General features: G+C 44.9%; 2 protein-coding genes across 7 annotated transcripts; both read left to right on the top strand.

Moving 5' to 3' along the window:
- The first annotated feature begins 2 nt into the window (after positions 1-2).
- Positions 3-5,685, top strand: GEMIN6 (gem nuclear organelle associated protein 6). Of its 5 annotated transcripts, none has more exons than XM_088160890.1 (3): positions 3-315; positions 1,629-1,774; positions 3,592-5,685. In XM_088160890.1, exons 1-3 carry the CDS (start codon positions 301-303, stop codon positions 3,995-3,997), a joined length of 567 nt encoding a protein of 188 aa, XP_088017016.1. In that variant the 5' UTR covers positions 3-300; the 3' UTR covers positions 3,998-5,685. The 5 variants fall into 5 exon arrangements, with proteins under 5 accessions (XP_088017016.1, XP_014746634.1, XP_014746633.1 ...); XM_014891148.2 differs by having other exon boundaries at positions 26-171; XM_014891147.2 differs by lacking the exon at positions 3-315 and adding an exon at positions 557-1,043.
- Positions 5,686-5,974: 289 nt separating this feature from the next.
- LOC106862256 (serine/arginine-rich splicing factor 7-like) lies at positions 5,975-11,620 on the top strand. 2 transcript variants are annotated; one of them, XM_014891167.2, is made up of 9 exons: positions 5,975-6,104; positions 6,452-6,632; positions 6,773-6,949; positions 7,911-7,985; positions 8,105-8,206; positions 8,709-8,762; positions 10,028-10,072; positions 10,680-10,715; positions 11,310-11,620. In XM_014891167.2, exons 1-9 carry the CDS (start codon positions 6,083-6,085, stop codon positions 11,332-11,334), a joined length of 717 nt encoding a protein of 238 aa, XP_014746653.1. In that variant the 5' UTR covers positions 5,975-6,082; the 3' UTR covers positions 11,335-11,620. The 2 variants fall into 2 exon arrangements, with proteins under 2 accessions (XP_014746653.1, XP_014746654.1); XM_014891168.2 differs by lacking the exon at positions 10,028-10,072.
- The last annotated feature ends 1,218 nt before the right edge of the window (positions 11,621-12,838 follow it).

Genomic DNA, 12,838 nt, shown 5'->3' with positions numbered 1-12,838 from the left:
ATAGGAATTGAAGGGCTAAGTGGGAACAGTCGGGAGAACATTTCTCTGAGAAAGCGAGCTCTCAGGTCCTGCTGCTGGTGATCATCTGTCCGGTGGAACTAAGCGGGCAAGGCCTTTTTGTCCTGGCATCTCCTGAGTGGGAGCAATCCTTGGACGCATCCAGTATTGGAGGTGATATCCCCAGGAGCTGCTGCGTAGCTGCCTCTGGATTGCATTACTTGTTCTTAGAGTGAAAACAAATAGATTGTCTCTCCCTGCTTTCTAATAGACGGGCTGTGACTGAAAGAGAGCGGTAGCTGTATGCAGTGGCATAAGGTATTCATGCACAATCCCTGTAGTACTGGAGAGGCTGAATTGAGACTCCCGAAATTAAAGGGGGGAAATAAAGGAAATTGCACCTTTAAGCCTGCAAAATATGACTATCTCATTTTATACCCTTTATATTTTTTGTGTTCGCAGTCGCAAAACCACTGCATGCTTGCTTTCACAAATTACTGACAAATCACCGAATTAGTGACTAGCAGCTTGTTTGTTTCATCCCTAGCATGAGTGCTGCGGAAATGGAGCATCTGTGGGGTGGGGGTGGGCGCTGGAATCAAGCCTCTCCCCCTCACGGCGACACGGGAAAGCTTGCTAAAAAGCAACTCAACAATCAGGGAGCAAAAATATCTTATTTTTATGTAGCAGATGCACACAGCGGGCATCTACCCGTTAGCGCACACGGACAAGGCACGGCTTGGCATGCGAGAGCCACAGCGTCACTGCACCAGCAGGAGCATCCCAGGAGCAAATTCAGCTCCAGAGGGGCGGAAGGCAGCGGGATTACAGTGCCCACACGCCCCGACTACCTTGTTTGGCAGCGTGGCCTGATACGTGCAAACCTCTGTGTCATTTAAGTGCCCTCCCGCAGCCGTAACACTCCGTACGGAGAGCATTCGGGTCACCCGTGCCTGGAGACGGCGCTCGGCGGCGGCGCCAGGAAGCGACAGCGCTGCTCGGGGGCAGCTCCCAGGGGCCCTCGGCGGGAATGGGAACGGGGGCCGGTGAGCGGGAAAGCGGAATGGGGACCGGGGGCCCCGGGGCTCCTGCTCCCGCTGAGCTGGGCTGTGCAAGCTCTTCCTGCCAGGAAGGCATTCCTGGGGAACTAAGCGCCCTCCAGCCTTTTGTGCTCCCCGAACTGCGCTGCGCCCATAGCTCTGCGGCCTCGCTGGCGGGGAAGCGTTGGGATGGGAATGCTGGACGGGAGAAAAGGATGGAACAGCGCTTGCTGTTGCTCCAGCGCGGGGGATGAGGAGAAAGGCGCTGAACTTTTACCTCCAAGGTTTTGTAAGAAGGCAGAGCAATAGATGCAGTGTTGAATTTAACGGGAAAGTGTAAGGTTACAGTGGGGTAGCAGAACAGAGGGGTTTGAGGCTTTGCTGTGTGCTTTTAAAAACAAGCAGACTCCGTGGGGAGTTACAGAACTGCAGCTTTATGCAAACCACTTGTGGGAATGTCTGCTTAGAAAAGCCAAATTTTTGCTTAGGACAAGTCTTTACATGCTTTACATAGAGGCAAACACAGTTCTGACGTGAAGAGCAAAGCAAAAAGATTGACTGCATCTGCTGATTGATATGGTTGTTTTCTAGGTCCTGGATATAGGAAATATGAATGACTGGCAGAGGAAAAGCCCTCTAGACTGGGAAACGTATGTGAACAAATTGGTGAAAGTTGTTGCTGTTGAGAAACATGAATATGAAGGATGGGTTTTAACAGTTGACCCAATTTCTGCCACGTAAGTACCGAAGCTTTTATTTCTTTAAAAGTAATAAAAAGCAAGATTTTTAGGAGGAGAAAAGATCCCAAGGCTGAAGCAAACTTATCTGGAGCAAAAATGGCATGTTATCTTGTTAAGTTGCAGTTTCTGCTGATGGCTGCAGCCTCTTCTGGTTTGTACTTCCTGTGCACCTCATCTCTGTCTGAGCATGGGAAACTAAAAAGTCCTTGATTTAGAATCATCACTGCTTAGCAACAACCAAAATATCAGTATGCTAGGAACGTTATTCTCACTGTCAATTCAAAACTCAGCACTGTGCCGGCTTCTAGGAGAATTGCTAAGAAAATAAACTACCAACTGAATGCATGTGTTCAAGGTGAAAGTTCACAGCATGCAGCCAAGGCTTCAACAAATTCAGCTACTCATACTAAGTAAAGCTAAGTGAACAGCATATTAAATCACACAGTATTATAATTCCAAGTGACTTACTCTTATTTAAACCTTACATATTAAACTACACTATTACATCTCAATAATCCATGAGCTAAGGATTGCTTTTAATAATATACCAAACCCTGCTTTACAAAGAGTGCAGGAGTGTTTTCAGTGCTTTAGGTGTTGAAATCCTTACCCTTTGTCCAGAGTTATTGCATTGATGCCTGGCTTTCCACTCTAGCCAGACACCCAGGATTGTGTAGAGGCTTCTTTGGAGAGCAAGCAGGGAAAATCAGGGGCACTGGACAGAAAGTGGTACCACACATCTCTGGTATCCCAAGTGAGTAGCTTGGAAACAGGATTTGAAAAGCAGAATGCACCAGGGAATGGGCAGAAATTTGTCTCCTTGCTGCCAGAGCTCTTTCATACCGTATGGGATATGAGCTTGTCCAGCATGAACACGGGATGGAAGCTGAAAACATATCAGCTTCTGATGTGTTTCAGAAGAATTGGTTGTTGTGCCAGCTCTGGAGTAGCTCAAATAAGCTCCTGAAGTTTCTTAGCATTTTGGTGAGAAAGGTGCATGCAGCTGTGATTCTGGTGATGGTCCAGGCTGAAATCGATGCATATCTCACTGGATACATCCCAAAAAGTCATTACTATCACTAATGGTGGCAATACTAGGCTAGTGAAGTGCTGGCATCAAGTTCTGGAATTTTGCTTCCTACAAGAGGAATAAAATGCTTTCTGATACTCTTTGTTGATATATGAGGGAGAGATCCTAGAAATATAACCAGCTGCCTTCCTACTTGCATTTTAGGACTTCTGGGATGCAAGTGTCCTTGGGAAAAGACCAGGCTTCTACAGTGTGAGCCTGAGCCTTCTGTAGTGTGTTCCTGTTGTATTTTCATTTCACAAACTGGCAACAGTCATAAAAAAAAAATATATATTTTTTGGGCAATGATCAATAAATATTACTATTTTTTCATTAAAAGATTCTGGTGTTGTTAGTTGCCTTCAGCATTCAAAGTGCTATATGTATGAATGTATCACTGTTTCTGAATGTTTAAATGTTTTAAAGGTTCTTCAGTAGTGTTGGGAATGCTGCACAAAAATATTTAGTTTTCATACTTGACTTTATTTTTTCAAAGCGAAGTGTACATTACTGTTCTTCATAGTCTAGGGCAGTTTCGAATTCAAGACCAGCAATTACCTGCAGAGCCCCACATTTTTAGTATTTTAAGTGTATATAGCAGCATGCTTTTCAAAGGAAAATGCTGGGTGCTGGATATTGCCTGACCTGTGTTAGGCTGATGCAAATGAGCTCTTATCTCCAAAACCTTGGAGGCTGCTTCTCAGTCTTCAGTTAAGAAACTTACACAATCTTCTTTCTTTGACAGCATTGTCCTTGCAACATTCCCAGAGAACGAGAAAGGGTCCCTATCATTCATTATGGGCCACGCCATCCAAGAGGTCGAAATACTGCAGGAAGTGGACAGTGACATGAAGCAGCGCCTCGCTCACATCTCCGCACCCGAGGAAAGCCAAGCCTATAGCCCGGAGGAGCTGGAGAAGAGGAAGAACGCCTTGAAGACTTGGCTGGAGACAAACCATATCCCCGTGGTCGAGCAGGGGGAGCAGGGCAGGACGCTGAGCGTGGCGGGGGTGCTGACCATCGAGCCCCCGTACAGCCCCGAGCAGTGCAGCAGCGCCAACGAGATCATCCTGTCCCGCATGCAGGGCTTGCTGCAGGGCTACCTCGACCAGCAGCCCCCAAGCCCTGCTGAGGAAGCCTTTTGTCTCTAGGAACGCTCCTGCTTTAGGAACTCTCTGTTTTTAGAACTCTCCTGGGCATCACTATTCACTATTTGCAGAAATGCTACGTTTTGGGTACTTTTGTCTTGACTTTTTTGTGCGTAAAGAAAGGGATAAAAGAAGAAGTATAAACTCAAAGCACAAGCATTTTTTCATGCGCTGTTTTTATTAGAAGCAAAGCTGTTGGATAATGCTGATGTATTAAACTGATTTGTCAGTTCAACTTGTCAGTTTAGAATTTTTGTAACAGTATTGTATAAGATGATATAGAATACATTTACTGTTCTCCCTTTAAAACTAGTTTAATTATCTAGTGCTGAAGGCATGTTTATTTGAACTGCATACCAGATTTTTTTCTTTTCTTTTTTTTTTTTTTAATAAAGAGAATTACGACATCTGTACTTCCCAAACCAAATTTTAAAAAATGTTCATAAAGCTGTTTTGATTTGTTGCTTTTGTGGCTGGTTGTTTTATTTGTTTGTTTGTTTTCCCATTATTGTTTTCCTAGTTTAGAACATAAATTACAGTGTATGTCCAAGTTTGTAAAATTATTAGGGAAGGTTAGCAGGCAAACAGCAATTTAAAAAACATTACCTAACTATATTTGTTATTTTAGAGCAGCAGTGCCTGGAAAACCAGGGATCTGTGAAAGGAAAATTTGTTGCAATTCACTAAGTTTATGTTTCTTAATGCTATGTTTCTATTTTATGCCAACACACAATGTAGAAATCATTATGTGATTATTCCTGAGATTATTAATGCAGTGAGGAACATTTAAAGCCCTCATTTATATCAGTGTATTTGTTCTGCCTTATTAGGAGATAAGCACATTAGTGTGCTCAAATGCAACTGGGAAATCTGCCTGACCCTTGTTCCTAAAAGGTTCTCCTCATTACTGCTGGGATTTACCTAAAATTACTTTGAATCTGTCAGGTTTGTGTTGATTTTTTCCTTAATACTGCACATCTATTCTTGTGTATCTCTCTGTAAAGTTTGGGAGATGCCAACACACAACAGCTCCATGTGCATGCCAGATATGAGGGGATAAACCAGGGCCTGAACTTCAAGGCTGGTTGGGATGGATCCAAGGTGCATGTGACAATTGATAAAAGATTCGTGTTAATCACAAAAGCATTGGGGTTTGCATAAACCAGAATATTAAGCTCTGAAGTGAAGCATGGACACTAGATAAAGGAAATTATATGATTAAATAATTCTGTTTAAAATCACCTTGTTGTGTTATATTATGTTGTATTATGTTACATTACGTTATATTATGTTTTTCAAATAAGTTGTATCGGCTACCAGCTTGCGAAATCGAACTTCCCAAAAAGCCCTTCCTGCCTTTGTCTGATCAATGCTGCCTATCTCAAGGACCAGACTTCCAGAACTTCTCTGGTGGTTATCTACAAGGACCGGATGGCTATCTGTGACTGATTATCACCCAAAGGCTTTGTGAATTTGTGTAAGGATGTTTATTCGTCCACCACTGCTTACCTAGCAAAATTATGACAGCAAAAAAACCCCAAAAATTATTGATTACAATGAGAAACCACAGTATAAGAAGGGACTGCAAACCAAGGTTCGGTGGAGCGTGGAGTGGGCGGTGACCCCTCGCGTTCCCCAGCGCGCTGCTTGCTCTTTCTGTATCAAATAAAGCAATCCAAAATTTTACTGAATATCGAGACTTTTGTCTCTCATTTATAACATGCATGAGCCGTCACAAGAGAATTGGAGCAATTTGGGAATGCCTGGTTCCTAGGAAGACACCACTCCTGGCCGTGGAGTAAGGCCCATGGTGTCAGCTCCTTCACAATCAGTGGAGGGGTGTACAATGCAACAAGTGGCTCGTTTGCCCCCTCAGAGCCAGACAGGAGTTCTCACTGGGGGATGGCGGGGGCGAGCGTGGGCCCCCCTCACCCCCGCTGAGCTGTTATGGCCGCCGAGCGGGAGCCGCCTCTCGCGAGACCCGCGCCCGCCGAGCAACGGGCCCGCCCCCCGCGCGGCGCGCAGGCGCAGCTGCTGTTTTTCTATATAAGGGTCGCGCCTACCAGCGATTGCACTGTCGTCGGGAGGATGTCTCGATACGGGCGATACGGTAAGGGTGGGCAGGGAACTTGGGGCGTCTCAGAGTCGCGTAGGGGCTTCTACTGTGGGCAGGGGGGCGAGGAAAAGGTGGCGGGAACGGGGACGTTCGTGCTGCTCTGGCGGTGGGAGAAGGTGCTCGTTCCCTCGGGCGGCCTCTGATAGGGGCGGTGGCAGCGGGGAGGGTTCGCCGGGACCGCCGACCACTGCCGCGGGATTTGTGCGGGGCCGGCGCGGCCCGGCTCAGCGGGAGCGCTCATAAGATGGACGCGGTGTTAAAGATGGCGGCGGGGAGGGTGCGGGGGAGGGGTGGCCTCATGCCGGGCGCGGCGCTGACATGGTGGCCGCATGTCCTTGCAGAGACCAAAGTGTACGTGGGAAACCTGGGTACGGGCGCCGGCAAAGGCGAGCTGGAGAGAGCCTTTAGCTACTACGGACCGCTGAGAACCGTATGGATCGCCAGGAACCCGCCGGGGTTCGCCTTCGTGGAGTTCGAAGACCCCCGGGATGCTGAAGATGCTGTGCTTGGCCTCGATGGGAAGTACGTGCATGCCTGGAACTTCTCTGAATATCACAGCCCTCGATCTCCCTATGCCACACCAGTCATGGATTTTTCATGTTCGTTGCTTGGGCCGATCAAAGGAAAATATTCCTTTGACTAATAGCTGCTGTGTCTTGCAGGATAATATGCGGCTCCAGGGTCAGAGTGGAAGTATCCACAGGGATGCCGCGCCGCTCCCGCTACGACCGTCCTCCTGCCCGGCGCCCCTTCGACCCCAACGACAGATGCTACGAGTGTGGTGAGAAAGGCCACTATGCTTATGACTGTCACCGCTATAGCCGGCGAAGGAGGAGCAGGTACGTGCGGGGCCGGGGTGGCCGCATTGTTTCGCCAGCTCGCTTTTATATAGTTCTTGTTAGCAAAGAACACAATGTTACACCAGTTTTAACTCTAATTGTCGTAAGTCAACAGGTGTATATCACAATTTCTTTTTTTTTGCTAATACATCTAAAATGTTAATATCTTAATAATCAACCTGGTCAAAACCTTTCAGGTTTCTTCGTTTGAGTCAGTCGCCTTGATTCAGAATGTCACGAGCCTTAAGATTTCATGCTGAGGCGCCTTGCAAATCCGACACTTAAGATCCTCCTAGACCTTGAGGTGATCAGCATAAGAGGCCAGATCCCCTCGAGCCATCTACACGTAGCTTCACCTTATTCTTTAAGGGCAGAAAATTTGAGACGGTGACCGCCGTAACAGTAAATTTGGCTTTCAATTGGGGGGCCCCCCTCCGGTTTAGAAAGAGGAACACCAGATTGACCACATTCCCACCTAGAAAAATCTTCTTGCGTCCATCAAGCCTCACCCTGGCTCATTGGGCTGTCAGTTTGATCGTCGTTAGATTGAAGAGAACACCTACCTAGATGCAGCGCTCGCCTATAGATACTTCTAGATCGTCTAGATCTGCTAGACCTTGGGCCAAAGAGGGTCGACCTGCAAACTTGCAAGGTTTATTTTAAATACGCATTATAGTGTTTTCTATTCTAATGTAATTCTGCAATGTAATTCAGCTTTTAACATTTTTCTAGGCAGTAAAAATGCTCAAGACAAGTAGGCCCAAACATTTTTCCAACTGACAGATGCTAGTGGTGTGTTTTTGTTGTTTTCTTTGGTTTCGTTTTTGGATTTTCTTCTTTTGTTTTATTTTTAAATTCTCTTTTTAGTTGTCTGAAAAAAGTTTTGATTTCAGCAGGGCCTCACACGTGCTGGTTGCTGCAGCTGTCTGCTGATACCTGTTTTTTTCTAACCTAAACCCAGGTCTCGGTCTAGATCCCGCTCGAGGTCCCGAGGAAGAAGGTATTCCCGGTCACGCAGTCGCAGCCGTGGTAGGAGGTAGGGCCCTGCCTTTTCTGTTTTCATTCTCACTCCTTCCTCTGGCGGCCCCTTCTTCCTCTCCTGTAGTTGTGCAAAGTACCTTGCAGCTATGGGTTGGTTTTCACTTTATTTTGCAGATCCAGGTCAGCTTCCTACCGCAGGTCCAGGTCGATGTCTCCTCGTAGATACAGATCATTCTCACCCCGTAGGTCCCGCTCTGGTTCTCTAAGAAGGTCAAGGTATGTGATTGCTGTTAAAGTCACAGCATTATTGAAGGGTATATAACTTGGAGCTGAAGTATCAAGTATCTATATATAGCATATATAATATAATCAGTAATTTTGTTTTGCAGTCCATGTGTTGGTAGGAACCTTTGTGGTGTAATGTGCACAAGAGCTACTCTGAATAATTTTTAAAAAATTTGTGTGTGATTCTGGAACTGCTGTGTCTGAGATTTTATTTTTTCTTTCTAACGTTGTATCAAAGTTACAGGCCTGCTCTCTGGTTAAGCTTTCCAAATTCAGCTTCAAGTGTACAGGCTGTAATTGCTTATCCAGTAAGACAGTTGGATTCATTTTATATGCATGGCAGTACTGACCAAAGGTGCTACAACCTTCTAATAATAAAACTTCTGTAAAACCAGCAGTCCAACAAAGTTCTTAGTCTTCTGAGACATTTACAACAACTGGTTACTGTCTCACCTTTATGAAGCATGTGATAGTAGTTCTTTTTTATTTCCAGATCTAGGTCCAGGTCACGTTCCAGGTCCCGCTCTGTTGTATGGCCTCGAAGCAGGTGAGGCGCTTGTTTTAATTCAAACCAGTAATAGTTTTGGTGTGTCGTTTGGTTGTGGTGGTGTATAGTTGATTTTTTTTTTTTTTTTTTTCCTTCTTCCCTTGGGGAATTTGTCTGGAAGCACTTAGAAGGCTGTCCAGCAGAGCAATATTTTTACTTAATAACTTAAGGCTTTTCCCAGACAAAAGTAGTGATATACAATTTAAGGTCTGTGGAGAGAATTTTAAAAAACAAGTTAATTCTTAGGTATGTAGCAAACTGAGGATGGTTTTGTGTGCTGTGCTGCCTTTTACTTAGCAGTGGAAGAGATGCTCATGGTGCTGAGTACCAGTTCTGGGTGGTTGTGAGCATTCCTATCGTCAGTAACTGCCATCCAGTAAAAAGTTACTTGTTTTAAGGGGGAAAATGGGACAGACAGTGGCTTATGATAGTGAACATGAAGGTTTCAAAGTAGTGCCATTTCGTTTACCATGTGCCAGCAGTGCCTTTTTAGTATTTCCATGCGTTAATACGCCAAGTAAAAGTGAATCTTGATTACCCTTCAAAAACAGTTCTGAGCAGAAATAGAGTATTGAAAGTACTTTGCTATTTTGGCCAAACTTGCTGAACAGCATTCTGATGTCATGTCAAGTGATAACCTGAATTCTGACACTCTAGGAAGACATAATTTTTAAGTAACAGCAAATATTTGAGTTGATAAAGTATCATAATAAATGTGAAGGAAAGTCTCGCTGCTCAAGCAGATTTTAATTCCTGAGATAAATTGAGAATAGTTTACTCATTAGTAGCCAGATACTGGTGCAAAATCTGTATTATGCTTGAATAAAACTGGGATTGGGAACTTGAGCTGAAGAATGCACCAGCTCTTCAGCACACACGCTCACTTGTGGCTGATTCCAGGCTCTTAATGTGCTGTTAAAATACTTTCTAAGATGACACTTGAAACTATTCTTCCCTTTCTTCCTACCTGCAAGTTATCACTTCTAGAAAGTGTGGGAATCTGGTGTTTTGTGGAACCGGCAGCTGAAGCTTTGCTGGGGAGCTTCCTCTGCTTGCACTTGTGCCTTCTGATGAGTGGGATCTCTGCAATAAGAGCTAAAGGATTCCCTTGGAAGGTCCCAGGGGAAGGCCTGCAGCACCAGAGCCTTCCCTCTGGTTGGTGCTGCTGCATGGGGTGAATTTGCTGTTGCTGGTATAGCTAACTCTCGATGTGTTTGCATGCCCACTGGCTGCTTTGCTGAGCTTTATTTTTCTCCTGTTTGTAGGTCTGAGTCTCATGGTAGATCTAAATCTGGCTTACCTGCTAAAAGGTGAGCGTTCATACAAGTTACCTCAGTTGGTTTTTGTTTTGGGTGGTCGGGTTCTTCGGTTTTCTCCTCATGATTCAAAATGTCTGTTTGGACCAGTGTTTCAGTTGCAGGGTTCTTTTTTTTACTTTTCATAGCTGGTTTTGAAAACATTTTTCATACATTATGATTTTTTTAACAGCTGAGGGTTTTTTTTGTGGGACAATAGGTAATTCTTCCAGGATTTTGCATACAGATGTTTTTCACTCATTATCACAAAATGAAATCTTTTGGACAGGATTTGGGGCATATTTTCTCCTACCTTTATTCTCAAATGTCTGCAGCTCTCCCTCTCCCTAACTGTGCTCAATTCACTGTCCCTGCTTTGCAGGGTTACTGTGATTTTCCAGCAGCTTTGAAGCCTTGTGTTGCTCAGAGGGTTCTGGCTTCCAGCATTTTTCCTTCTCACCTGCAGCTTCTTGCTTAAAGTAACTGGGCACACTTGCTACCAGCAGTATCAATGCATTTAACATAATAAATTTTTTCTGGTTTTAAATGGTCAGAAGTGGTTACTGAGAGCACCTAAGTGTACCAACCGAACTGACTGGTTTGTTTGTTTGTTTTTAAACAGCCGGTCAAAGTCCAGAACACCATCTCCAAAGAGAAGGTAGGAATGTGTTAAAACTGGAGTCTGTCCTGTGGTTCAATAGCAATGAGCTGGAGCAGTTCCTAGAGAAATGAACTTGGGCAAGGATAAAAGCTCAGGTTTTTTACTTGCCTAAATCTGTGATCTGTGAGATGAATTGTTCACGGGCATTTCTTGTTGCTGGTAGTCAGAATGTCATAATAACCCCTAAGGAAACCTGCTTTAATGAAATGTTTCTGAGGAATTTAGAATCTAGGGAGCAAGTGAGTAATGTAAGGTGTGGAGCAAGCCATGAAAATGGTGTAGGCTTAAATTCCTTCTGGTGACTCCTGCAGGCTCAGGAGTTGCACAGTTGCCAAGCTTGTGCTATGCTCCATGAAGGAAGAAGTTTTCCTGTGTTGCCAGGGAAAGTATATGCTGGAATTGAGATTTTTGGAGCAGGCTTGATGTCTCTGCTCTATTATTTAGCTTTCAAGCTTAAAGCAGTTTCTTCATTAAAGTGTAAAATACAGCACTTACTTGCAGAACTCCAGAGGAAGCCTGGGGTAGCGTGCAGTTTCTGTTGGTTTTGCTGTAGGAGGTGTTCTTAAGGCTTTGTCTTTTTTTCCTTTTCAGTCACTCACCATCAGGAAGCCCTTGAAGAAATGAAAGTCCTAAAAGAATGGGTTCAAATCTAAGAAGTTTAGTAAAAAAACCTATTTTGTTTACATTATAAGGGATTTTGTGATGTAAGGGCTTAGTCCTAGAAGGCAGTTTCTATTTACTAGCAATTGGCATGAATCTCTGTCTTCTAAAAGTCTTGTTAGCAGACTGATATAAAACTCTTCTGTTGTGTTCATGTTCTGTGATCTGAAAATGTTGAGAGTTTTTTTTTTTTTTTTTTTTTAATTGGTGCATTGAAATAAACTGCCTTTCTAACTAAGAAACCAGTTGTGATAACCCTGCTATTCATATTTGGGATGGGGAAGCAGGCACTGTGCCCCTGGAGTGAAAAACAGTGTGCAGGTTGGGACAGGCACACGTGAACCATCTGTATCCCTGCAGAGCACCAGCTAGTGGGAAAAGGTACCAGTGCCAGGTGCCTGTTCTGTACTATATGTCCATATAACACTTTTAGGAAATTGGAGGGGGTTTGTGGAGATGACAGGTCCTAATCACATCCTGCAGGTCATGTTCAAGTAGCAGGATCTGTGCAGAATTGAGAGCTCAAGTTTCCCCTTCATCTGCCTGGTTCGATCCAGGCAGTGATGTGTGCCCAGGGAAGGGCCTTGCTGCTGTGCTGATCCATGATTGCTTTAAGAAACCAGGCTATCCCTATCCCACCATGGATCAGTTACCGAATTAATAAAATAGTGCAGGATCTTTGCCAATTTGATTTCTCTTTGCAGCTGATAAGGGCCGTTATCAGAATAGCAAAGAAAGGGGAGTGCTATGTAATTTTAGGAATGTTAGAAAGGACAGCACCTTGCTTTCCCAGAGTGGCTGAACACTTGCCTGCCCAAGGGCAGTGGGGAATAAATTCCTCACTGTGCTGTGCCTGTGCATTGCTTTTACTTGATGTATCGCTATGTGTGAATCTTCTCCCATCTCATCCTCTTACCAGTGCCAGGTCATGGAGGTGGGATGGAGCAGGGAGTGAAGCCAGCTGGGACTAAGCCATCCCAGCAGAGCTGCAGTGGCCATTCTCTGCACAGGGATGTTGGTCTTGGTACTCCTGTCATCTTCCTCACAGGAGGGTGTGTTGGTGTGAAACTCCTACATTCATGTGTATTTTCTTTTTAAATCAAACAGTTCTCCAAACAATGTTCTTCCCTCCACTCATCATTCCTCAGGCTGAAGGTTGTAGACCAGACTGGTGCTGCTTACTGGTCTTACTGTGAAGGGTGACAGCCCACTCCTATCACTTCAGGCACTTGGTACTGGAGCAGCTTGGCTGCAGCAATGCTCAGCACTGCAATTAAGCAAGGCCAAAGGGAGGAAATAATAGCTCATTATTGCTACAGCGTTTTGCCACACACTGGAGCAGCCCAGTCCCCAGAGCAGGAGTTTGGCTCAAAGCTTTCAAAACTGGGACTTTGTTCCAGCTGTGCAGGGTGGCAGGAGGATGACCCCACACCAGAATACATTTCATGCACTACAGCAGT

Source organism: Sturnus vulgaris, chromosome 3 (assembly GCF_052056855.1).
Source record: "Sturnus vulgaris isolate bStuVul1 chromosome 3, bStuVul1.hap1, whole genome shotgun sequence".
Taxonomy (NCBI): domain Eukaryota; kingdom Metazoa; phylum Chordata; class Aves; order Passeriformes; family Sturnidae; genus Sturnus; species Sturnus vulgaris.
Note: the sequence above shows the minus strand (reverse complement) of the source record. Positions and strands in the feature narration are given on the sequence as shown.

Bases quoted from the DNA above. Each gene is read 5' to 3' on its own strand.
- LOC106862256 (XM_014891167.2), top strand. From the start codon at position 6,083: ATGTCTCGATACGGGCGATACG. The intron at 10,073-10,679 runs GTGAGCGTTCAT...GTTTTTAAACAG, and splicing joins TCTGGCTTACCTGCTAAAAG to CCGGTCAAAGTCCAGAACAC. The intron at 10,716-11,309 runs GTAGGAATGTGT...TTTCCTTTTCAG, and splicing joins ACACCATCTCCAAAGAGAAG to TCACTCACCATCAGGAAGCC.
- GEMIN6 (XM_014891151.2), top strand. From the start codon at position 1,288: ATGAGGAGAAAGGCGCTGAACTTTTACCTCCAAGGTTTT. The intron at 1,327-1,628 runs GTAAGAAGGCAG...GTTGTTTTCTAG, and splicing joins ACTTTTACCTCCAAGGTTTT to GTCCTGGATATAGGAAATAT. The intron at 1,775-3,591 runs GTAAGTACCGAA...TTTCTTTGACAG, and splicing joins GTTGACCCAATTTCTGCCAC to CATTGTCCTTGCAACATTCC.